Source organism: Sarcophilus harrisii, chromosome 5 (genome assembly GCF_902635505.1).
Source record: "Sarcophilus harrisii chromosome 5, mSarHar1.11, whole genome shotgun sequence".
In the NCBI taxonomy this organism is placed as follows: domain Eukaryota; kingdom Metazoa; phylum Chordata; class Mammalia; order Dasyuromorphia; family Dasyuridae; genus Sarcophilus; species Sarcophilus harrisii.
In genome coordinates, this window is record NC_045430.1 from 122,201,135 (window position 1) to 122,227,561 (window position 26,427).

Consider the following 26,427-nt stretch of genomic DNA (forward strand, 5'->3'; position numbering starts at 1 on the left):
TGTAAGAAATGACCAACAGGATGATTTCAGAAAGGCCTGGAGAGACTTACACGAACTGATGCTGAGTGAAATGAGCAGGACCAGGAGATCATTATATACTTCAACAACAATACTAGATGATGACCAGTTCTGATGGATCAGGCCATCCTCAGCAACGAGATCAACCAAATCATTTCTAATGGAGCAGTAATGAACTGAACTAGCTATGCCCAGAAAAAGAACTCTGGGAGATGACTAAAAACCATTGCATTGAATTCCCAATCCCTATATTTATGCACACATGCATTTTTGATTTCCTTCACAAGCTAATTGTACAGTAATTCAGAGTCTGATTCTTTTTGTACAGCAAAATAATGTTTTGGTCATGTATACTTATTGTGTATCTAAGTTATATTTTAATATATTTAACATCTACTGGTCATCCTGCCATCTAGGGGAGGGGGTGGGGGGGTAAGAGGTGAAAAATTGGAATAAGAGGTTTGGCAATTGTTAATCCTGTAAAGTTACCCATGTATATATCCTGTAAATAAAAGGCTATTAAATTAAAATAAAAAAAAAAACAAAAAAAAAAAACAACAACAAAAAAAAACAAATGAAGGTTCTTGGAGGAGTTCTGTGATTTGCCCTCTAGCCCTCCAATTGTAGGGGAAGCAGGTACTGAATTACTGAAAAGGGGTGAGTACCAAGGTTGATGCGATCTTGATGAGATTTCCAAGGAACATGATCATAATAGGGTCCAGACCAATAAACGCAGCTGGAAGGAAATAAAATATAAGTCCTTTTCTTCATGCTTGATTTTTTTGGGGTCAAGACATGATAATCCTATTTTTGGATCAAAGGGTGTGCATGGTTCCAAATTGCTTTCCAGAGTGGCTGGCCCACTTCAACGCTTCATTAAAAGAATAATAATTGTTTTTCCACAGCAATTCTCCAATATTTATTATCATTTTTTGCCAACTTTACTTATTTGGCAAGTGTGAGTTAGGATCTTAGTTACTTTCATTTGCATTTCTCTAATTATTAGTGATTTGGAACATTTTTAATATGGATATTGGTAGCTTTCTTTCTTTGAAAACTACATGTCCTCTAGCCATTTATCAATTGGGGACTTAGAGAGATGATCATCCCAAGCTTGTGATGACTTACCCTGGCAGAATGAGTGTGAGTGAAGTAGGTGATGTGGAACTTTTGTCCTGCTACTAAATTTTAATGATTCTGTTGCTGACAGCTTTGCACAAGTCTGTCTCACTTAAATCCAATTCACACTCCAGTCAAGATATCATCCAGCATCCCTTAATTTACTCCAAAATCATGATATTAGTCCTTTTCAAAAACAAAAATATGAGCAACAATGATTGGAGAATGACTTTTATTCATTTGAATTTGTCCTTTATATAGTTTGAAAATGAAACTTTGGTAAAATTTTTAAAAATTGAGAAATTTCCTGCAAAAAAAATTTTCCCCATTAATTTTAACAAAAATGTATCAAGTGTCTACCATGTTCTGGACATTGATAGATCAATGATGTTACAAAGACAAAATGACAATCCCTACTCTTAAGGAGCTTATATTCTTTTGGAGATACATATGGCATATAGACATCAAAGATGTCTAGCACATTCGCAGATCCATCAGCTTATTCTGCTGAAGCTACTTTTCCACGTGGAAAATTCTAGGGCGTTTGTTTCCAGGAAAGAGCTGTCATGGTGAGACATGGAGAGACCGTGTGTAGACATTCTGTAACTGGTTCTGACTAACTAAGTGGTGAAAGGAGACTCTCAAAAACACCTGTCAGCCTTCTACCTCTTTTGTCATAGTCAGTCTTGAAAGATCTCAATGACTTTTTTGCTCACAATGTCAAGTTAAATGCCATATTTCCAGGGGAAAAGCCCTAAAACTTCTTCTTTCTGGGGCCATGAAGTCTGAAAGAAAGGCATTTGTCCTTTGCCTTTTTCATGTTTTTTTTTTTTCATTTTAGGTAAAGAAATAGAATCTTATACCCCAGGGAGTTGGAAAGATTATTTTGAGGATATCCTGATATCTCAGTAGCCCACAGCCAATGTTTCAGGCCAGGTGTCACAGCCAACTTATAATTGATGCCCCGAGGAGCAAGGAGTGATCTTTTGGATCCAGTCTAGTGGAAGAATGATGATTCAATCAAAAGTCACACTGCCTCTGGACACAAACTTGAAGAGACTAATCTTATTCTGGAACATCATTGCCCTCGGTGTGAAACTTGTTTTTCATTTTTCTGAGACAGTTGTATCCTATGTTTCACTCTCTCATAATGACATCAGAAAAAAATAATATTAAAAACCAGACCTTTGCTTTCATAGGAAGTATGGGGTCTATTAAGGAGTTTTGAAATAATCCAGCCCACTCTTTTCCTGTTCAACTCTGAACCCAAATAATTCCTCATTTATGTTGTATGACACAAATATACATTCTGCTAGACAAGTGTTACAGAGTGTCCAGCCAAAATGCATGTTAAAATATGAGAAATCGATATTTTCATTCTTTTGGTTTTTCCCATGTAAATGGACAGACCACACACCTTTAAGTAACTGTAGATTGCTTCTAGGAAGTTCTGCAATATTCTGGATCTTATGTATTCAATACATTATTTATCAAGAGGTGCAATTGCATAACTTCATCATCCACAGGGAATCCCTCTTCAATCTAGAATCTGTTCTGGATCTCCTCTATTACAGTGGCAACTATCTTTTGAGGAATATACATAGCCCCATCTTATGTTTTGTCTGGTTTTTATTATAATATGTAGTTAATTAGGATTATTTTTGTTATATTTTCCAAGGAATCTTAAATGCTTATTCTCTTCAATTTCTTTTCCCTTGTTAATAACCTCATCAAAAATGCCCTGGATAAATGATCCTTATACAGATTTTTGAATATATGGAAAAGTATACACATAGGTAAATAGTAATTTATGTTCTCAGTTGTATTTCTTTTTGCATTAATAAAATCCTAGATTTTTTTCCACCTCTAGTATTTTCATCTCTTTTAGATAATTTTTATATAAGTCAATCAGAGTCCTCACAGTTCTATCACCTTCAATATTAAAATCTTCTATATATTTTCAGTTTGATACAGTTGCTTTTCCTGTGTATTACTCTTTAGTTCCATTTCTATTTTTCCTATAAGGACATCTGATACTATGCTGTTTCAATTGCATACCATTTTTTCTCTTTATTATACTCATTATTATACTTTTAGGTTGTTTTCCTTTTCCTCTATTAGCTCTGACATGTTGATGATCTTATTTTACCGAGATGGCTGACTGAGAAAAGTTCTATATCAATAAATTTTTTCCTTCCTGTTAAAATAGAATCTATTTTGCTCTTTTTAAATTATTCATTTCTTTATTCTGTGAAAAAATTGCAAGTGTCATTCCAAGTCAGACATGTGTAAAGTTATGTGCTAATATAGTTAAATGACACAATCATAATCATATATTTGATTCTATAAACACTTTCATCTACCCTGTGGTATGTCCTTTCCAAGCACAAATGAAGCCCTATTTATTCAGTATCTGCTATGTTAAGTTTTTAAACATGTTCATCTAGATTTTTGGAAGAATATTTTTTCTAACTGAGGTGTTGTAAAAGTTTTGGAAATATACCTTTGTGCAGAAAATATTCATGATCATGGTTTTGTAGCCTGATGTGGATGGAATTACTGGCTCTGGAGAGGAATATAGATTAATAAAAGTGTCTGTCACTCAATCCATGGCCTCCTGTCCTTCTATAGTAAGTCTTGCCAAATTGTTTCAGCAATACTTTAGCTGTTCTCTCCAGATTTCCTTCCAGTTTGTTTGTATTTTCCCCCATGTTGGGATGTGCCAGTTAATTGTTTTCCCATTAGGCCCAAATAGATCATCCTTCCCAAACTATCCTCTCCTTTCTATAATATTTGCAACACTGCAACACCTCCATTCTCCAACTTTATCTCATTAATTTTTTCCCATTAAGACTGCCTAAATATTGAGCTGTATTGGATAATATACTTGTGGAGTTCTAATTTGTTCCCTTAAAAATGGAGATAGCATTCACACAGTCCATATTTCTTATTTTAAACCTCCAACAATTTGTAAGGCTTCACTCACCCAAATTCAAGCTTCTTCTGACCTAAATGCCTTCATCATGGCTGCCTCCCAGAAAAACCTGTTCTGTCCAACAGCCATACAGAGTCTCCACATATGTTTTTTTGATCGTTAGAGCACACTTTTCTTCAATTAATCCAAATCTACTTAGAGGTCTGTTGGATCATGTATAAGCATATTGTCATTCCAATTAATTTCCTGGTCACTTGATCAACTAAATTCCTCCTACTAAATTGAATATTCTTTACTCTCTTAAATCTGTCTCATACTCCTGACATTGATCACAATCTTAAATCGATCTCCTACTTCTTCAATTACAATTTTAAGTAGGCTTTTATATTTTCAGACTCAGCTTCATGAATGTCAAATGCCCAATTTATTTTCAAATTTACTATTAGTGAGGCTATCAAATTCTTTTTCTCTGGTGAATGATGTTATTTTGTCTTCTTTAAAGGAATCTGAATCAAGCTTCTTAATCTTGGTAAATACCATGAACATAGTGGGAGCCATTGAAGATATAGAACTTTTGATCTTCATTCAGAGTCACTCTAGTTTGAAGAGAGGGAGCCTAACTCCCTCTTGTTCACTGGATATGTATGTCAATTCAATTTGGGTTTTATTGGGTTTTTTATGGAATTTCTCTGCTGTTCCATCCTCAAGAAATGTCAATCTCACTGGAATGAGAGGGGAACAATATTCAAAAGTAGTAGCAGCAGCAGCTTGCCTTAAGTCTTCTTTTGTCCAAGTTAAACATCCCTGGCTCCTTTTAATGTCCTTGATAAAACCTGAATTCAACTCAAGTGTGATCTCCTCCACAAAGGCTACCCTGATTCATGGGTTATTATAATGATTTTTCTCTTCTGAACTTTACTTAGCACTTTGTTTTGTAATTCTCTAATAAACTTATTAATATAATTAATATAAAAATATAGGAACTATCAGTTTTGGTGTCTTATTCCCACATTAGGCTATAAGGCATAGACGATGCTATACATACTATATTGAATTGAATTAATCTTTTAGAGAATGTCAGAAAGAGAACTTTTTTAAAAAAATCACATCATTTACCAACCACAATGCAATGAAAATAGTGGACCTTTGAAGAAAGGACTAAAATTAATTGGAGACTAAATAACAATTTATAACACATCAAAAGACTGGTAGATCAAAGAACAAATCATAGAAACCATAGAAGGCAAGAGAAACCAGAAAGCAGAAGACTTCATTCAAATCATAAATTCTGTGAGAAGTCTTTCTCTTTCAATCCATGTTCCATGAATACTTGTTGACTGTCATACTCTAAGCTTTGGATTTTAGCTAAGGTTCCTAGCCATTTTAATTTTAGGGTTTCTTTCCAGAGATTATTAGGTGATTATTGCTATTTTCACTTTGCTTTAAGATTCTTTTAGATCTGGGCAATTTTCATTCATGATTTCTTTCTTTTCTTTCCTTTTTTAATTAATTAATTGATTTTTGTTTGTTTTTCCCCATACACTTAATAATATTTTTCCAATAATAATTTTTCCAATTATATGTAAAATTAGTTTTCAACATTCACTTTTATAAGATTTTGAATTCTAAATTTTTCTCCCTTCTTTCATTCCCTGCCATTTCCCCAAGACACTAAATAATCAAATGTAGTCTATATATGTACAATCATATTAATCATATTTCCACATTAGTCATGTTATGAAATGAGAATCAGAAGAAAAGGAGAAAACCATGAGAAAGAAAAAACAAAAAAGTGAAAGTAGTATGCTTCAATCTGCATTCTAACTTCATTATTTTTTTTTCTGGATATGCATTTTCTATCATGAGTCTTTTGAAACTGTTTTTGATCATTGTATCAAAAGCTAATTCTGTCATAGTTGATCATCACACAACATTGTTGTTATTGTGTACAATGTTTTCCTGTTCTGCTAATTTCACTTTGTATCGGTTCATTGTTGTTCTGACATGTTCATGTTTTTCTGAAATCTGCCAGCTCATCATTTCTTATAGCACAATAGTATTCCTTGATTGATGGCCATTCCCTAAATTTCCAATTCTTTGCCACCACAAAAAGAGTTATTGTAGTTTTGTACATGTGACTTCTTTCCCCTTTTTTAGGATCTCTTTGGCTGACAGATCTACTAGTGAAATTGCTAGATCAAAAACTATGCACAGTTTTATAGCCCTTTGAGCATAGTTCCAAATTGCACTCCAGAATAGTTTAATCAGTTTACAACTCCTCCATCAACGCATCAGTATTCCAATTTTCCTTCTTCTCCAACATTTATCATTTTCCTTTTCTGTCTTATTTAGCCAATATAATAAATATGAGGTGATACTTCAGATCATCATTTCTTGAAGTTTGGTTTCTGTAATTTTTTAATGGTTTAGGTTTTCATCTAGTTTGTTGACTCTGAAGCTCTTCTTCCTTGAGCTGTTTTCAAGGATATTTGTTTTTGAAAGGACTTTCCATTTTCTGATTTTTTTCAATCTTCACTTTTGTTCTAATAATTCTTGTTACCTTTTGGAGATGGAGTCACAGATCTCTGTCTGATCCAATCTGATTTTCAAGGGGTCTCTTATTTGAATAAAATTGTACTTCTTGAGGGAATGATGAAGTTTTCTTTAGGACTGGGATATAGATAATGAGCCCTCTCTTCTTAATGAGCTACAGAAGTAGCTCCAGTCAATAAGCATATTTTATAAAAGACAGTCTCCACAAGGAAGTGATGAGGTGGTCTGATCTGCCTTTAAAAATGTGTACAGAGGTGATGGTACAGATGAGGAAACTGAGGCAAATAGGGTTAAGTGGTTTACTCAAGATCACACAGCTATTAAGTGTCTGAGGCCAGAATTGTACTCAGGAAGACTCCAGTCCCTGCATTCTATCTATTCAATCTAGTTGCCCCAGTTACCCTAAAAGGTAAGTCATGTATAGTTTCATATCTCATATATTCACAGTTCCAGAGAAAGTTATTTATATTTCTTTCACTTAAGGTTAGGGAAAAAACAGATTTGTCTCTGGGACCACTCTAAGTTGTATTTATGGTTGTCTATGAGCTTCATGACAATCTGCTGTTTTAAAAAGACTTCTGGAAAACAATATATATTTCAACCTGGAATGTGTTTTCAGGATCTTTTTTATGTTTGTTCCTTATTTTAAGGCTCTACCAGTTCTTATACAGGAGATAATTATAAGCCTACATTTATACAGGATGATGAGCTGAGACATTTAATCCTCAAGGTAAGTCCAGACAGACATGTCCTCCATTCTCATCCTTATTGTCTTTCCTTTTTGTTTAGAGGAAGGACGGGTGGGAGGGAAAGAAGAAGAGGAGGGGAGGGGGGAGAGAGGAAATCTTTGGAACACTGAGTCCTGCCTAGTTAGAAAAAAGAAAATATGCAGATTTGTCCATAGTATATGAGTTGGTAAATGCCTTCTATTTGCTTCAGTCAGAATAAAGAGGAAATGCAGGATATTTTAATAGAATTTAGATTTTCAGAGTAATTTACAAGAGGTTCTCCTGCAAGTAGAATACATTGCCCATAGACAGTAAGTAGTAAGTGTTTTTTTCACATGGTCTGAACAACCTGGATTAAGTTACAAGTGTTGTTAACTGAAAGGCTGGCAAACTTTTCTAATTTCTTATAAAATAAAAATATGATTCCCCAAGTGAATGTCATTAATATAATAGAAATGCTATAAAGATAATTGTTATAAAAAAGAAAACATGATAACTTTTAAGACCAGAACAACGTATTCCATATCTGAGTTTTCTTTCCAGTTCAAAAGCTTGAGTCTGAGCTTAGATTTAATTTAAGGATCTTATAAACATTGGCTCCATTTTACCTTTTGTTTAATTTTTCTTATGCTATAGATTAAAATAAATTAAGACTTAGTTTATTCTATAGGCTACTATATAGTTTATTCAAAATCAAAACTTTCAAAATATGAAAAAGAATACATGTAACATTATTGTTGTTGTTGCTATGATTATTATTATGACAGGTTGCAGATGGGTTCCTATTTGTTGTTGGATGTGATCGAGGAAAAATTCTGTTTGTCTCTAAATCAGTCTCCAAAACACTTAATTATGATCAGGTATGCCACACTGCTTTTCAAAAACTGAAGGTAATTTTATAATAGTTTATTTTTAACTTTTTTGAACAAATATAATCTATCCAAGTAACTTCTTTCTATTCATTAACATCAAAATTCCAAAAGCAGCATTCTTATTGTGATAGTTCCTGATAGAATCTTACATAGTACTCTTTCAAAATATGCCCTTAAGTAAAGTAGTGAGATAATGTCAGTGGTTTCAGTTATTACGGACTAAAGAGTGCTAGGGTTAGATTACTTACTAAGAAATTGTTGAAAAACTGGTAAAACAGATAAATGGCCATACTAAATCCCCTGAAATGGTTGCATGCATTTGAATTCTCACTGTTTGAAGTTATAATTATGAAAGATGGTAATTGGTTCCAATTTGATGAAAATAGCTATTACAAATTCAAATAATGAGATTTCAAGGGAATTCTCATTATTTAAATTCATCAGACTCTAGCTGTACTTCTATATTGGTATAAATCTGTGATCTCTTCCGTAGACATAGATTCTAATCTATTTGCAATTCAGCTACAGTTTTTCATCCTGTATAGTTCTTGTTCATATTTTCTGAGAAATTGTCCATAAAGGATCCACTCAAGGTACAGGAGGCCTTCCTCCAGGGCTTCCCTGCCCTTTTTAAAACTTAATTATTTTTTATTCTGAGCTTCCTAAACACCAACAAATATGAACATTTTCAAGTACAAAGAACAGAAAAGGATGGTGTGTCATACAATTATAGGATTTAGAGCTGGAAAGACCTTAAAGATGATCCTTTCTACTCTTCCCATTTTATAGATAAGAAAACTGAGGCTTAAGCAGGTTAAATCATTTGTCTAGTATTACACAGGGAGTGAATCTCAGAGCTGGAATTGAGCTCAGGTCCTCTTTCTCTAAACACAGTGCTCTTTCCACTCTATCACAATTGCTCAGAAAATTAGGACTTAAGTAATTAGAGAAGAGAAAAGGATATTTCAGGCAGGGAAAACAGTATATAAACTATAAGTAGTCATAAGAGAAATAATTGTGGGTAGAAATGGTCACATTTCTACATACAAATGGTCACCCACAAATTCAAAGACTATCTGGGTTGTTATTTTGATCCTAAAGTTAGTTTGGTTTATATATGACATTATACATCTCTGTGTATTTTTATCTGGGAATTACTTTATTCTTTATTAGAATTATAAAATATTTTATAGAATCACTGCTATCTTTGTTTGCTACAACTTAATTAACAATACTTTCTTACTTTTCAGGATTAAATGACTTTGGGGTATATCTTCATGTGATTAGAACACAAGTATATAAATTTGGAAATGTATGGTATTAAACTAAATTTATTTATTCTGTTCACTGTTGGCAGGGAGATAGGCAGGGGAATGGGGAGGACTAGGGAAAGAATGTACAGGAAATAAATAATATTTATCTGAAACATAAAATGAATAGTTTGCACTGTGAACATTTCTTTGTTTATTATGAACTTCAACAAAAGCAACCATATTTATTTTATGGAGGGAAAATGGGGGTATCTTGGTTAAATTGCTTTCAAATGAATAGTCTATCTTCCAATTAGGCAAGTTTGACTGGACAAAGTTTATTTGACTACTTACATCCAAAAGATGTTGCCAAAGTAAAGGAACAGCTTTCTTCTTCTGATATTTCTTCAAGAGAGAAAGTGATAGACGCCAAAAGTAAGTGTTGCTATGATCACTGTTTTATAAGACTATGATTAGTTGTTTAAAAGTTGAGATCAATCATACATATATCTAAGTACCAATTTACTCAAATATGCATATTTTATTGGGCTCTGCAATTTACATCTATAAACAGTCTATTAAAAGCCATATCAAAAAGTTCTTCATTTTGTGACATTTTTGCTTTCAAATATTTTCTCTCTAAGATGAAAAGACATTGTTCAAGAAATGGAATCCTATTCTATTGTTATGCAACCATCATTGATCGGTCCCATTCTTATACTCATTTGGCAAAATATAATGATTTCCTCACAGCTTTAAAGAGTAAATTTCATCAGACTTTAAATCATGTAATATTCATACCTTTATAACACAAGAATATAAAAAGAATTGATAGTAGATAGAACACTGACCTCAAAGACATAAAGACTTGAATTTGAATCTCACTTCTGATACATACTGCCTTTGTGACCCTGGGTAAATCACCTAATCTCTCAATTCCCTACAAAACTCTCTAATAATATAAGTTCCAAAGAAACTGCCAGTATGCACTGATATGGTAGAGGAAGTTTCTCCCTGAGAAATCCTGATACTAATGATATCATAGGAAAGAGAGGGAGAGGGAGACACACACAGACAGAATGTGTGTGTGAGGGAGACAGAAAGACAGTGAAAAAGACAGTCAGAAACAGAGACACCCACAGAGGGATAAAGGTGAGAGTGAGTGTGTGTGTGTGTGTGTGGGTGTGTGTGTGTGAGAGAGAGAGAGAGACAGACAGAAAGAGAGAGAGACAGAGAGACAGAGACAGAGACAAGGAAGGAAAAGACACTTCTACCAAAGATCTCTTCTGATGCTTCATCTTGTTGTTGCTCCATCTTGAGGTGATCATGGGTTCTCTGATAGGACATTAGCAGACCTTATCAAGCCAGAAAGGGTTTTTATTCAGGTTTGGGAATAGACTATGACTATATTGTGAGAAGAAACTTGACCAAGTTCAGGGAAGCATCTCATCTATTATGTGGTTACCATATGATGTATTATTTTAGTCAAAACAAGTTATTGAACAGGCTCACGATCAAGTTCATTAGTGTATCTTATACACATCATATGACTTATACTTTAATCATGATCTGCATCAATGAAAAGAGCCTCCACACTGATGAAATCATAGATCCCTGAACTATGAAAATGATGGTGATGTATGAAATGGACAGAAAATTATGGGATTTTTTTCCAACTGATCACAATTATCTAGTAACTTGAGAGTTTTTTCTTCTCACATTTAAAGTATATTTAAAGATGTCAACTAATTATTTCTTTTATACTTAAAAAAATCTTTTAAAATTCAAAATGAGATTACATAAAATTAAAATAGATTTTTCTTGTAATTGCCATTTTTGGATCTGTTAACAGGCATTTTGTTAATATTTGCCTGTTATTACATCAAAGCACAAAAGCAATATTTTTTCATTTACTGTAAACAGAGAAATGTAAGAAGTGATTAAAAATGCTAGGGAATGAAAATTTCATTATCACTTGAAAACATTTTCTTCTGACTAATTATCTATTCTTTGTCTATTGTGAAAGCTGGCTTTCAAGTCCAAGCAAATTTCCCCACTGGAACAACTCATCTCTATTCTGGTGCAAGACGATCCTTTTTTTGTCGGATAAAATCTTATAGACCATCAATCAAAGAAGAACAGGAATGCTTACCTAACTCAAAGAAGAAAGGTATCTTTTTAAAATATGTGATTTTGTTTTTGAAAATAAAATTAATGTCCCCAGGTAATTACTACTAAACAAAATGAGATGTACTCTTAATACCAATCAAACAAAAGCTTCTTGAGAAGAGGAAAAAAACAATATATTTAATTTAATTATCCATATTGGCGATTCAGATTCATCAAATTCACTCCAGAATCAAATCAATACTTCATCTTATTCTCTACAATCTTAAAGGAGTTGTATCAAAAGGAAAATATCTCCAAGTTGGTTTACTGGACCCTAGTAAGCATCTACTCCAACCCATAATTCAAAAACAAAACCATAATTCTACAACATACCCAGTAAATGGTCTTTACTTTAAAAGCCTTTTGCTAAGTTAAACCTAACCTACTCAAGGAAGTTGATTCTACTTTGGAATCTACTTTGGAATACTTTAATTGTCAAGAAGATTTTCTTTACATTGAGCTAAAACCTATCTCTGAACCTTGTACAAATTGGTCCTAGTATTGGCCTCTAGGACCATTAGAGAATTATACTGTTACTAAAAATATCCCAATAATTTTCTTTTAATGTAAGTTTTGTGTTTCATAATAAGACTAGTTCTTTGCTGGTTATGTGTCCATTTACAGATTTTCTTTATGGGTATCTTTATATTGAATTGCTTTTATTTTTATCCACAAAACTTAGTCTGGAAATATAAGTTTCTTCAGAGACCTTTTGGCTATACCCATATACTAAATAAGTTAAATGTAAGACTATATTTCCATCAAACCAGATTATTAAGAAAGTGTTTTGCTCTGTATACATTCTTAGTACCAATGTTGTGTCCATCCATCTCCCTATCTTGGTTTGCAAACAGGGATATTTGAAAAAATTCTATACTAGATTTACCTTTTTTATACGTTGATAAAGTATAAATGATTATAATTTGGCAGGAAAACATTAACACTGAGTGCTGGCAAATTGAATCCAATAGGAAGAATAGATCATGATCATTTATATGGTACATATCAATATAGGAAAACAATTTACAGGTGAAAATATTATGGGTAACCTGTCCTTGTAGAATATTAATTGGCTAACTTGTGAGTCAGTACCTTCTTCTCCTCTTCTTAAGCTCTGTCTCCAACCCACTGTAGAATATGCTTGAGAAGTATAGGAAAAGAGATCAGTGATAGTCTATACATGTAATCCTAGTTCCTGAGAAGGCTAGTGCTGGTAGATATCTTTAATTCAGGAGTTCTGAGCTGTTATGGATTATATCCATCCTGGATCTGCACTGTTTGGCTTTAATATTATGGAGCCTAAGAGTGGGGGTAGGAGTGAGACAAAGCACCAAGTTAACTAAAGAGGAACAGACCAGCTCAGGTTATAAGTAGATCAAAGCTTTAAATGCATTTTAAAAAGTCAAACTACAGTACTGACTTAATCCACCACAAATTTATATCATCTAATCTCAACTGAACCATCACTACTACAAAATAGCCTTTTTATCCTAACCTGATTGACAATCACACTCTCTTGAAATGGCTATTCTGAAACCTCTTTTTCCTCATTAGGTCTTCTAACTCATCCCTGTTGCCCATTCAGCAGAGCAATTCAACTTATAAAAGTGACCTCTTTCCTTTAATTTATACATCAAAATTCCTTTTATGTCATCTCTTAGTCTCATCTTATTTGCTCAGTCTCTGAGGAAGATGTGCCTTTTTTTCCTTGCCAAGGTTAACCCTTCTACTTTAATCCTTTATCTGGCCATTCCACTCCCTTCCTCACACATAGTAGGTACACTCTTGTGATTTAATGTCTTTTTATCCATCTGCTGTTACCTATAAACATGTTTGGGTCATCCCCATCCTTAAAAAACAAACAGATCCTCACTTGATCCTTTTCCCCTCTTAAGGCATCATCCCCTAACCTCCTCTTCCATTTTATTTTTAAACTCTTGGAAAAAATACTTGCCTATACTTCCTTAACTCTCATTCTTCATCTCCTTATACTTGGGCTTCTAATCCTGTCATGCCATGGAAACCACTCTCCCTAAGGTTATAGATGATTTCTAACTAAATCTGCCTTCTTCTTAGTCATCCTTCTCAATCTTTCCACTGCTTTGGACATAGTTGACTATTCCCTCTCCCTCTGACTTTCTCCTTCAACTCTTCATGTGTTTTTCCTACCCATCTGATTGTTCCTTCTCCCTTGCTGGGTAAAATTTCAGATCCCTTCCCCCTAACTGTGGTTGTTTCTCAAAGTTCTGTTCTGGACACCCTTTTTTCCTTTTATATATACATGCCCTCCCTCAGTGATCTTATTGTCAGCTTCTGTGGGTTCAAATATCCTTTCTATTAAGATGATCCCTAAATCTACATATCTAGCCCTATTCTTTCTTGGGAGCAGCTAGTTAGTTCAGTAAGTAGAACATGAGATTTATAGTCAGGAAGACTATGAGTTCCAAATCTGACCTCAGACACGTAGTAATTGTGTGACCCTGGAAAAGTCATTTAACCCTGTTTGCCTCAGTATTTCCATTTATAAAATAAGCTGGAGAAGGAAATGGCAAACTTCTTTGACAAGAAAATTCCAAATTGGATCACAAAAACTTGAACACAACTGAAATGACTGGATACCACCAATAAAAATTCTCTCTTGAGCTCCAACCTTCTGATGAGCTTTCAAAATCAAAATGTCCAAAAGAGAATATATTACTTTCCTCCTTAAATTCATCTTATATAGGAATGTATTTACTTATTAAAGGAGCTACAATATCTCTAGCCATCGAGATATTTAAATTTAATTTTTTTTCCTCCCATTACAACTTCTCTCAATTGAGTACATCTTAAAAAATCTAAATATTTACATACATAATCTGGCAAGAAAAAGTCCCACATTGGCCATGTCCAAAAATGTGTGTTTGCGTATTTTAAGTTCACCTCTCTGGCAGGAAATGAGTTGCATATTTCATCTTCATTCATAGAAGTCTTCCTCTGAAATTATATATTTAATTATTTCCTATAGCACAATTATTGTTCATTTTTTTCATGTTCCAAAATTTGTTTAGCCATCCTCCAATAGGAAGACACCTCTTTGGTTTCCAATATTTGACTACCATGAAAAAAGAGCTGCTATAGATATTTTTATACATAAAAGTCTTTTTCCTCTCTTATTTCTTTGGGTATAGTCCCAGAACTAATGTGGCTGGATCAAGAGTGTGAACAGTTTGGTACCTTTAGAGACATAATTCCAAATTACTTTCCAGAATCTAGTTATCCAGGTCTGCTGTCTAGGAATCATCCTCAACTGTTCAATTTCCCTCTCTTTTACATCTAATCAGATGCATCTTTTGTATGTATTTGCTCTCCATTCATGCAGCCTATGCCATAGATCAAATTTTCTCACCTAGACTATTGCAGCAATAGCCTCATGGTGGTACTTTCCTTCTGAGTCTTCTCTAATCCATTCATCTGTCCAGCTATCAAAACAGTCTTCCAAAAACACAGAGTTGACCCTAACACTTCTCTGCTCAAGAATCTTTAGTAATTTTCTGTTGCTTCTCAGATAAATATCAAATCTTCAGATTGGCATTTAAAACCCTTCACAGCTTGGATCCAGCCTTTCTTCCACACTAATTTCATTTTACCATCCCTCAGGCTGCCATGGTTGGCCAAAGTAGTCTTCTCATTGTTACCTGATAAGGTACAACATCTCCTGCCTATATACTTTTAGGTTCTTCATTACTGTAAAGATATACTTTCTCACTTCATGTCTTAAAATGTTTAACTTTCTTCAAGGCTCAACTCAGGCATTTCCTCTAAGAAGTCTTTTATTTTTATCCCACATATAAAGATAAAACTATAAAGAAAAAATATATATAGATAAAAATAATGATAAGAGTAGATAGCATTTATATAGCCTTTTATTAAGGTTTACAAACCTTACAACTTCAAAATTATTTTTAAACAACTATCTCATTTTATCCTCACAACACTGGAAAGTAGGTGCTATTTTTCATATTTATTTTACAGATGAGGAAACTGAGTCATACATAAATTAAGTGATTTGCTTTAGTATCTGAAATAGAATTTGAAATCAGATCTTTCTGATTCCAAGTGCAGCGCTTTATTTACTCTGCCAACTAGCTCCTTGGGAAAATGAAACTATGTTTATCCTCAAGGAGTTTACACTGCCTCCCTTTGATATCTCTGACTTCATTTAATTCACTTATGGCAATGTTAATGGCTACTGTGTGAATACATTTTGCTTTCATATTTTTTTTTCAACTTAACAAACATTTAAAAAATGTCTGCCATGGAAAAATCCTGTGCTGGACCCTGAAGAGAATACAAAAAGGCTGTGAGACATAAATATAGAGTAGTTAAGTACAATGTGTAATTTGGGAGGGAGATTACTAGCAATTGGGAGGATTAGGAAAGGCATATGCTGAAGCTTTAATAATGTCAATATATTTATTACCAAATTGTCAGCATTCGGAATAGGATATGACATCACAGATTTTCTTAATGAAAGAAGAGGAAATAAATATTTGAGAATAGGGGGTAAATAGAAATTTAATATCAGAAACTTTGTTCCCTGTCAATCCTTCCATTTGTACATATATTGCTGCAAATTCTTTACAAGTATATTAAGAAGGAAAATTCAATTAAAAATAAATAAATGAAAGATATAAACATTAACCAGAAATTTTTTTAAAAGACTGTGAGAGTAGATCAGTAGGTCTCAAATGTTTTGGTCTTAGGATCCCTTTACACACTTAAAAATTATTGAGGACCCCAAAGAGCTTTGTGTTTAGGTAGGTTATATTTGCTTATCCTTACCATATTTGAAATCAAAATTGATAAATTTAAAAATTTTTATAAATTTAAATATAACAATAAACCTATTACATGTTAACATAAATCATATTATTTGTGAAAAATAACCATTGCTTTCCATAACAAAAAAAAAAATTGGTGAGAAGAGTACCCCTGTTTTCTATAGGTTTGCAAATCTCTACTTCTGCATTCGATCTACTAAAATACATCTAGTCAAAATTTATGAAGAAAATCTGGCCTCAAACAGATATGTATGTAATCGGAAAACTGAGGGACATTTTAATTGCAAAATAACATATTAGTATTATTATGAAAAGTTTTAGCTTCATGCATTCACTGTAAAAGTCTTGAAGATCTCTGACCACATTTTAAGAACTATTGGTCTAGATGATCTCTGAAGTTCCAATTCTATGGGTTTTGAATCAAAAGTAGTAAAATTAGGGCTCCTAGGTGGCACAGTAGATAGTGGATCACTGCTGGAATCAGGGGGACCCAAGGTCAAATGCAGCCTCAGACACTAACTCTGTGATCCAGGGAAATTCATTTGTAATTAATTTTCATTAAATAAATAAATGAAATATGAAAAATACATATAAAAATAATAAACATATAAAAATAAAATAGAGTCTTGTTCTTTGGGATCTTACAGTCTAATTGAAAAGAGAAAAAATTAATCCAATGTAAGGTAAATAAGAATAATAAGTCTGGGATTCTGAGATATCAGAAGACTGTGTTTATCTAACCAATGAGCGGATCCAATAAAATGTTTGAAACCACTGTAAGTTTTGTAGGAGAGGAAGGAGTTGAACTGAATTTTAAATGAGCCTCCAAAAAAAATCCCCAAAAAACAAACTCTTCAGAATGTGTCAAATAAGAACATATTATTTTTCCTAGAAATGTTTCCATCAAATATTTTTGGCAAATTAGATAATTTTTCTAGTTTGCATAATTAAAAATATATTTCTTGTCTTCCAAATGGGGTGAGAGTAAGGGAGGAAGAGAACTTAGAACTGAAGATGAAATATAATTGAATTTTTAAAAATAATTTTGAAATTACCAGCAAGCCTCCCTGAAAATTCTATTGAAAATGTAAAAGTCAATGTAGTTAACTTCCACTGTCATTATCTGAGGAACTAGCCTCAGAATGTAGTAAGAGACAAGGACAAAATGTGGAAAATTGAGGGGGGGGCTTATTGTTTCAGATAGCAATTTAAAGTGCTATTTAAACTTGGGCTATGATTAGTAGCAATTGCTAATAATTATAGAAAATTACTATGATTATTTATAAATTTTATATGATGTCCTCAATAAGCATGCATAAATGTCATATTAATGCATAATTAAATATATAGTATATTATATAATTATATGATATATAATAAACATATTTATTTACATTATAATGCCAACAGAGAGGCAACAAGAAGAAAACAATATCTTTAACTGTCTTGTGGACTTTGGAAACGTCTCTCCACATACAACCCCATAAAACTGTGGGGAGATTAAAGTCAGATCAACAGAATGTGTTCCCTACTCTGCAATGTCTGCAATATTTGCATAGGCCCACAACAGACATATTTATAGGTACTAATAATTAAAGGTCAGTGTGTTCTTCAAGGCTCAAGCATTTTTTGGCTTTGACTATGACTTTGCTCTTACTAATGTGAATCTGGGAGCTCTGTAAAATGTTAATCCAATCCTGAGTCCTTCTATTGAGGATCTGACAAAGTCAAATTAAAAGATTAAAAGTCTAGCTGTGTTGTCAGGTCAATGAAAAGAAATCTCTTTCCTTTTCTTTTTTTTTTAAATTATTTTAGACATACTCTTTCACTTTTCATTAGTTCCTGGATACCTCTAGAATGTGCCCATAATATATTCAAAATATTTTTCCCCAAAAAACCAAACTAAATTTGAGAAACTAATGAAAAATGACTAACCATACAATTAATAGGATGGATGGAGCTATGTTGTGAAATTCTTTGCAATAAATGTTAATAACCTTCATTTTACAAATTGTATCATAGCTATGCAACCAGAATTAGATTAATATCAACTGAAACAAGAGATTAGCCATGTGGTTTTTTTCCCCTTCTTTTCATGTGGAAAGCATAACTAAATTAACCAGAAAGTGAGATAGAATCATTTCAGTTATCAAAACTACAAAGCAAAAAAGAACACAGAATTCTTTTAAAACAGGGTCAATTCATCTGTCATTTTCTGGCTTATTCATACTTTTGAAACACAATGATTAATGTTATGACTGAAAAAATTTTAGAATTTATTCCTAATGACTTTAATTCATTTTCTTTTCTTCACTCTTCTCTTCCTTCCCTTGCTTCCCTCTCTTCTGCTTTCCTTCCCTCTCCTTCTCTCCTTCCCTCCCTCCATTCCTCCTTCCTTTCTTCCTTCCTTCTTTCCATCCTTCCTCCCTCTTTCCTTCCCTCCTTCCTTTCTTCCTTCCCTCTTCTTTTCTTTTCTCCCTCCCATTCTGCTTTCTTCCCTCTCTCCCTCCTTTCCTTCCTTGTTTCCTTTCTTTTTCTTTCTCCCTCCTTCCTCCCTCCCTCTCTTTCTCTTTCTTTTTTTCTTCCTTCCTTCCTTCTTCTTTTCTTTCCTCCCTCCCTTTATGCCTTCCTCCCTTTTTCCCTCCTTTCCTTCCTTGTTTCCTTTCTTTTTCTTTCTCCCTTCTTCTTTCCTTCCCTCTCTCTTTTTCTCTTTCTTTTCTTCTTTCTTTCTTCCTTCCTTTCCCTCCTTCCCTCTTTTCTTTTCTTCCTTCCTTCCTCTTATCTTCCCTCTTTCTTTCTTTCTTTCTTTCTTTTTTCTTTCTTTCTTTCTATTTTTCTTCCTTTTTTCCTCCCTTCTTTTCTGTCTTTTCTTCCTTTCCTTCTTCTTTTAAATTAGATCACAGGAAGTTCTGTACTGTTCATTGTATGGGTTATTTGAGGAGTTGGCCCATGAGCGTAGTGGGACTGGAAGAAGACAACGACAACCAGAAAAACAGCAGTGACTTTAACTGCCTTGTGGCCATTGGAAGATTACATCCATATATTGTACCACAGAACAGTGGGGAAATTAAAACCAAACCAACAGAATTTGTTACCCGCTTTGCCACGAATGGAAAGTTTGTTTATGTGGATCAACGGTAACCAATGCAATAACAATTATAATTGCAAGTCCTGATTTATAAGATTACAAGAATGATAAGTTGTTCTGTAGCCCATCTGGGTTGATTTAATTTAAAAAGGAAAAGTTTGAGTAGAATGAGTATATTGCTATGTCAGCACACTTCTAACTGAAGCATGATCACTACAGTGTATCTCAGTCAATGACATAAGATGGAGAGACAATCTGTAGTCATAGTTTCATTGATCTAGGAGTAATAATCACTATGTCTTTGATTAGGTTGATTCACAGGAAGATCTGCCTCCTCCCTTGAAATTTCCAGATGTGCTACAACATTCCAGAGTGGAATATCAGAGTCCAAAGAGACCAGAGAATACATGAGAAAAATATACTTACTGCCTATGTGACACTGGGCAAGTCACTTAACTTCCTCAAGCCTCAGTTTCCTCACCTATTAAATTAGGGGGTTTGGTCTGGGATGTCTTTTCCAACTTCAGATCTGTGATGCTATAATCCTGTGAAACTCCTGTGAAGGTTCCTTGCCTGCTACTTATATATATTGTCCTGCTATAGTTCTCTTCTAACCAGTAGTTGGGGAGGGAAGAAGGAGAAAGGAACAAACATTCATTAAATACTTACTATGTTCCAGACACTGTGCTAAGTTCTTTATAAATATTATTTCATTTGATCAGAATAGCTACCCTGAAAGGTGTTATTATTACCCCTATTTTACACTTGAGGAAACTGAGTTTACACAGAGCAGTTAAGTGACATGCTTAGAGCCACATAGTCAGTAAGTACCTGAGATTATATTTGAATTTATCTCCTCTTGACTCTAGATCACGCACTCTCTCCAATTATGATATCTACCTACCTCAATAACAATGATGTAGAATAGGCTAGTTATGTCAAATAAAAAAAAAACAGATCCCTGGCTACCGTGTATTAACTTTAAAAACCACAAATTAATATTATCCATGTTGAATTATATGTTTATTATTTTGTTAAATATTTCCCAATTAAATTTTAATCTAGTTCATTTGCACGTGGGAGTTTTGTGGACCACATGAAGCAGGGGGAATACCTCCCATGTAGACTACTAATTAGAATCAATGTACAGTATACTAGAAAGTTGTATATTCACCAGTTCTGAATTTTTTTCTGTTTAAAAAGGGCAACAGCAATTTTAGGCTATCTTCCACAAGAACTTTTGGGAACTTCTTGTTATGAATACTTCCATCAAGATGATCAGAGTAATCTAACCAACAAACATAAAGCAGGTATGCAATGAATAGAATTTTTCTCTGTAAAATCTTTACCTGAATTTTTCTTTTCTCTGTCTCCTCTCTCTTCTTTCTCTCTCTTCCCTCAAATAGTATTGAAACCTAATTCATACAGAACATAAATTCAGAAGTTTGAAAGAATATTAAAGAAATTAATTTTATAATAATGACATTATCTTAAGAATATTATAATAATCTGAATTTTTCTTATCTGTTTAGTCCTACAGAGTAAGGAAAAAATCTTTACTGATTCCTACAAATTCAAAGCAAAAGATGGTTCATTTATAACTTTAAAAAGCCAGTGGTTTAGTTTCATAAACCCTTGGACCAAAGAACTGGAATACATTGTATCCATCAACACATTAGTTCTGTAAGTAATTTTAAAAATTATTATCGTAGCCCATACAATCTGTTTCTTTAATGCTTCCTCCTATGACATAATATCTAGAATAATAATTTCAAGGTTTGCAAAAGATTTTACATATTTTATTTCACTGGAATCTCATAAGAATCCTGTGAAATAGATACTATTGTTATCACTATGTGAAGAATGAGAAAACTTAGGCACATAGAGCTTAAGACCCAGACAGTGTCACACAGCTAATAAATATGTCTGAAGTCAGCTTCAAACTCAGATCTTCCTAACTCCAAGTGCCATGTGCTTCTCTACTTGCTACCTCGCTGCCATGGTTTCAAGTCCTGTCCCTTCTTTGGATGTGTCTGGTTTGTCAATGTTTCTCTTAAACTGAAAACAAAGTAGTCTGTTGTGATGGAGAGAGCCATCTGCATCCAAAGAGAGACTGTGGGGACTGAATGTGGATCACAATATAGTAATTTCACCTTTTTTGTTGTTGTTTGCTTGTTTTTTTCTTTCTCATTTTTTTCCTTTTTGATCTAATTGTTCTTATGCAGCACAATAAATGTGGAAATACGTATAGAAGAATTGTGCATGCTTATCTTATATTGGATTACTTGCTGTCTAGGGGAGGGGGGGCAGAGAAGGGAAGAAGAAAAAATTTGGAATACAAGGTTTTGCAAGGGTGAATATTGAAAACTATCTTTACATATATTTTGGAGATAAAAATTATTATTTAAAAAAAATTCATCAGAGTAATCTGACCAGTATGTAATAGTAAACTTGTTGTCTTTTATTGAGAATTATCTTAGTTTTTTGGTAGCCAAAATATACTCTGAATTCATATTGAATTTGCAATCAACCAACATCACTAAATCTTTATATAAACTGTCATTGTTATGTTTCCCCAACCTTTACTTGTACAGTTTATATTTTTAAAAAATTAAGTGTAATACACACTCAATGTAGGTATAGAAATCTGTCTTACCCTGTAGGAAAATAGGAGAGGCATGGGGTACAGGAAGGGAGAAGGGTGACCCAAAAAAGACATCATATTGGGGGAGGGAGTGGTCAGTAGCAAAACACTTTTGAGGAGAGACAGGGTGAAAGGAGAGAGAAAATAAATGGAGGGAAATGCAGTTAGCAAGAATAATTGTAAAAAGAATTTTGAAGCAAATTTTTCTGATAAGGCTTCATTTTTCAAACATAGAGGGAACTGAATTAAATTTATAAAAAATAGGAGCCATGCCCCAATTGATAAATGATCAAAAGATATGATCGTGCCCAAAGGGCTGAAAATTTATGCATATCCTTTGACCTAACAATTCCACTACTAGGTATAACTATCAAAAGGAATTTTTTTAAAAAAGGAAAATGATCTATATGTACAAAAATTTTTATAGCAGCTCTCTTCTCAGGAAAAAAAATTGGAAATTGAGGGGGATGCCTGTCAATTGGGGAATGGCTCAATATACTGTGGTATGTGTTTGTGATGGAATATTGTTCTGTGGGAAATGATGAGTAGGATGCTCTCAGAAAAAAAAAAAACTGAAAAGTCTTCCATGAACTCAAACAAAATGAAATGTATAAAAAGTAATGGCAATGTTCTGGAATGACCAACTGTAAATGACTTTGCTGTTTGCAGTAGTACAATCATTTATGACTATTCTGAAGGACTTATGATGAAAAATCCTATTCCCCAGCTAAATCCAGGCTCAGACACTTACTAGCTATGGGATCCTGGACAAGACACTTAATTAAATTCTGTATGCTTCTATTTCCTCATCTCTAAAATAAGAACAATAATAGCACCTTTCTCTCAGGGTTATTATGAGGACCAAATGAAATAATGTTTGTGAAATACTTTGCAAATCTTAAAGCACTACATACATGCTATTGTTATAGTTATTGTAGCTTGTACTTCCTTTGTAAAATTCTTATGACACTTTAATCTCACTATCAATACTTGTTTGTAGCACTCCCCAACCGTTAACAGAGCATATAAATATTTTGTTACAGGCTTATTTTAAACCACATATGGTAATTTATTATCTAAAAACTCATATCCTCCCCTTATTATCTGTACTTTTTTATTCTGTAAACTTTTTGATGTACAATTGTTTCTTTGAATTTGCAATGGGATTTCTAAAATAGTGATCCTTTTTTTATTTAGAATAAGTGGTGAAAAAGAGGTGAGACTTTAATACCTTTTGTTAATCTGCTGTCCCTTACATTATCTCTTGTCTTCTTAACATTGATGATATAATTTAAGCAAGTATAATGAGGAAGACATAAAATTAAATATCAGGGCATATACTGAATATAGGATAATGAGCATTGATCCAGAGTTATATTGTTTAAGAGGGTGACATTCTCTCTAAAACATTATATATCACTTTGTGCAAAACTTACATGTGTTAACATGGCAATTTGTTTTGCCTGACTATATATGTGTGTACAGATATAGATGTAGATATATAAAAATAGGAAGCGGCTTGATGATATAGTGGATAGAGTGCCAAGCCAACAGTCAGAAAGATTCATTTTCCTCAGTTCAAATCTGGTCTCAGATACTTACTTGTGTGAAAATGGGCAAATCACTTAATTTAATCCTGTTTGCCTTAGTATCCTGATGTGTAAAAAGAGCTGGAAAAGGAAATGGCAAACCACTCTAGTATCTTTGCTGAAAAAACCCCAAATAGAGTCACAGAGAATCATACATGACTGAAATGACTGAATATCAACATATAGACACAGACTATATATATATATATATATAGTCAAACATATATGTGTGTGTATGTATGTACTTATACAAATTTATATAAATAGATATACATATATAGCCAAACAAAAAAAAATAAATGTATACATAGTCATATAAATATATTTACATAAACATGTATTTGCTACAGTGGATTTTTTCTAGTGAGAAAAGAGGGAAAACAAATGCTTATTGTTTTTTTTAATAATTTAAAAATATATGTGATTTTTTTTTATTCTAACCAATTACTTATAAATATTACTATACAAAATAATTGCATATAAATTTAATTCCCTAGGACTCAGAACAAAGCCTAGTACATGGTAGGTACTTAATACATTATTTTTATATTGTTTGTTGAAAAAAATTCTAAATTGTTGGCATTTTTTAATTTTAGGGGATGTAGAGAATCCAGGGAAACATCACTGCTTACTTGCAGCTCACAGTCATCAGAAGGTAAGATTAGGGGAGTTTGCTTTATCTTTTCTTTTGGGCCTATGGTTTCATTGGTACAAGGAACTCTATACTGCTGTTAGGAAACCCTTTCTGTGAATGCAAATAAGCAACTTCTCTGAAATGGATAGTTTTAAATTGTTGTCCAGGGCACTGAGTTATTGGGGACTTGTTCAGGATTACATAGCCAATATGTTTCAAACAGGACTTATTTGTATCCAGGTCTTCTTGAATCTGATTCCACTGTGTCTGATCCATTGTGCTATTCTATCTTTAAGATTTTAAATCATTTTTCGGCACTGAAGAAAAGATGGTGAGTTGGAGTTCAGGATATTTTATTTTGAACATTGGGGATCCAAACTCCATATTAAAGCAAAAGGAAGAAGCCAATATCCTGCTTGGAAGCAAGATTTCCAGATATTGGCAATGTTACATGAGGAATAATAGGAAAAGGAGAATGCTGATTCCATAATTAAACTATTTCTACATCAATCAATCTATCAACAAGCATTATTAAGCAGTTAAAATATGATAGGGGATGGATATCCAAAGACAAGAACAGAGACCATACCTCTAGGAAGTTTACCTTCTATTAGTTAGCAAGCATTTAATAAGAGTTCCTATGTGACAAGTGAAGAGTCAGTATGGTATAATGGTATAATAAGTGGCTTCTCTATCAGGAAGACCCAATTTACAGACTGTCCCTGACATAATTCTTGCTGTATGACTGTAGGCAAGTTATTTAAACCATTCAGTGATCCAGGAAAGTTTCTAAGACTGTAAGTGGCAGAAAAGGTGCCTATGTACATTATTAATCAAGGAAGTTCTTTACTGGGATTTCTTCTTAGCAGTCTAGCTGAAGAAAAAAAAAGTTTAGGCCACTATGCCATTAGGGGATGGAGATACAAAGAGAAAATTCAGAAGTCCCTGCCTTCAATAAGATGATGGTCTTTAAGACAGACAATTGTTTCCTTATGAATATATAAATATTTGGTAAGAGGAAGGTAATGGCAGTTTCTGGGCTCTGAAAAGGCTTAATGTAGGAGATTGTATTTTTCTGAAATAGTCAAATTGGGATGTTTCACTAATATTGTCCACTCTGTGCATAAATCAGATCCTCTTAGGACCACAAGGTTGGTTTGTTTTAGGAAATACAAAGGGCCTGTTGGCATGTCCCTAAGATTTTGGTCTTGGTTTTGAGGGATCATTAAAAAGTAGCAATCCTGTGTTTATGAAGAAATGCAACCCTGGCAGGGAAAGCTCAAAAGAGACAATAAGATCCTTAGCATTTTGGCTCCCAAAAAATCAAGATTATAGCATATTAAAATGGAATACCCATGTGGTTGAATGGGAATATGAACAACCTACGTGTCTTCTGGTACTGAAGTAAGTGTACATCATCTACAAGTTGTGTTAGGAGACAGTGTTGCTTATGAAATCTCTCAAGCTCTTTGTGAAGGTCTCTGGGTTAGACTTCCAGCTCTGACAGCTCTGACCTTGGATGACTTTGGGCAAGACCCCCCCCCCCAATTCCCTGATTCATAAAATGAAGGGATCAAACTGAATGATATCTGAATACCTTCCAGCTCTAAATCTGTGATCTTGGGACAGTTCTGTGTCCAAGTTCATTGTCCCTTTTAAGAAAGCAAAAGTGGTGGAATCAGTCCTCACACATCTGCAAAAGTTTGCTGGAGAACATTGAGTTCAGCGAGCAATCAGGCTCACTTTTGCTGGCTTCATTTCCTTTTCTAATTGGAGTTTTGTTCTTGCCTCAGCTTTTGTTTCTTTCAATTAATTCCAACATTGAAGGGCCCCAGTTTGCCCACTCTGTTACCAAATTTGTTATCTCTGTTCCTTGTTTATAGTGGCCAATATCCTTACTTAGGGATGTGCTGACAAATGTTTAACCAGATCTCCAGAAAAAATAAAGTATACATAATACACTTTTTAATTTAAAAAAAAAGTTTCCTACTTAATAGTATTTTGT

The 26,427-nt window shown here is 33.5% G+C and overlaps 1 protein-coding gene across 3 annotated transcripts in view; it reads left to right on the forward strand.

The window, feature by feature from the left end:
• ARNTL2 (aryl hydrocarbon receptor nuclear translocator like 2) overlaps positions 1-26,427 on the forward strand; it is an 86,278-nt gene that overhangs the window by 39,896 nt on the left and 19,955 nt on the right. For 2 of the 3 annotated variants that reach the window (XM_031938497.1, XM_031938498.1), the window contains exons 5-12: positions 7,276-7,355; positions 8,121-8,213; positions 9,793-9,910; positions 11,502-11,645; positions 19,364-19,604; positions 20,759-20,865; positions 21,088-21,238; positions 24,385-24,443. In XM_031938497.1, coding sequence (XP_031794357.1) covers positions 7,276-7,355; positions 8,121-8,213; positions 9,793-9,910; positions 11,502-11,645; positions 19,364-19,604; positions 20,759-20,865; positions 21,088-21,238; positions 24,385-24,443 — 993 coding nt within the window. Of the gene's footprint in view, positions 1-1,978; positions 2,228-7,275; positions 7,356-8,120; positions 8,214-9,792; positions 9,911-11,501; positions 11,646-19,363; positions 19,605-20,758; positions 20,866-21,087; positions 21,239-24,384; positions 24,444-26,427 lie in introns of all 3 variants that reach the window. The other variant, XM_031938499.1, reaches the window with a different exon arrangement.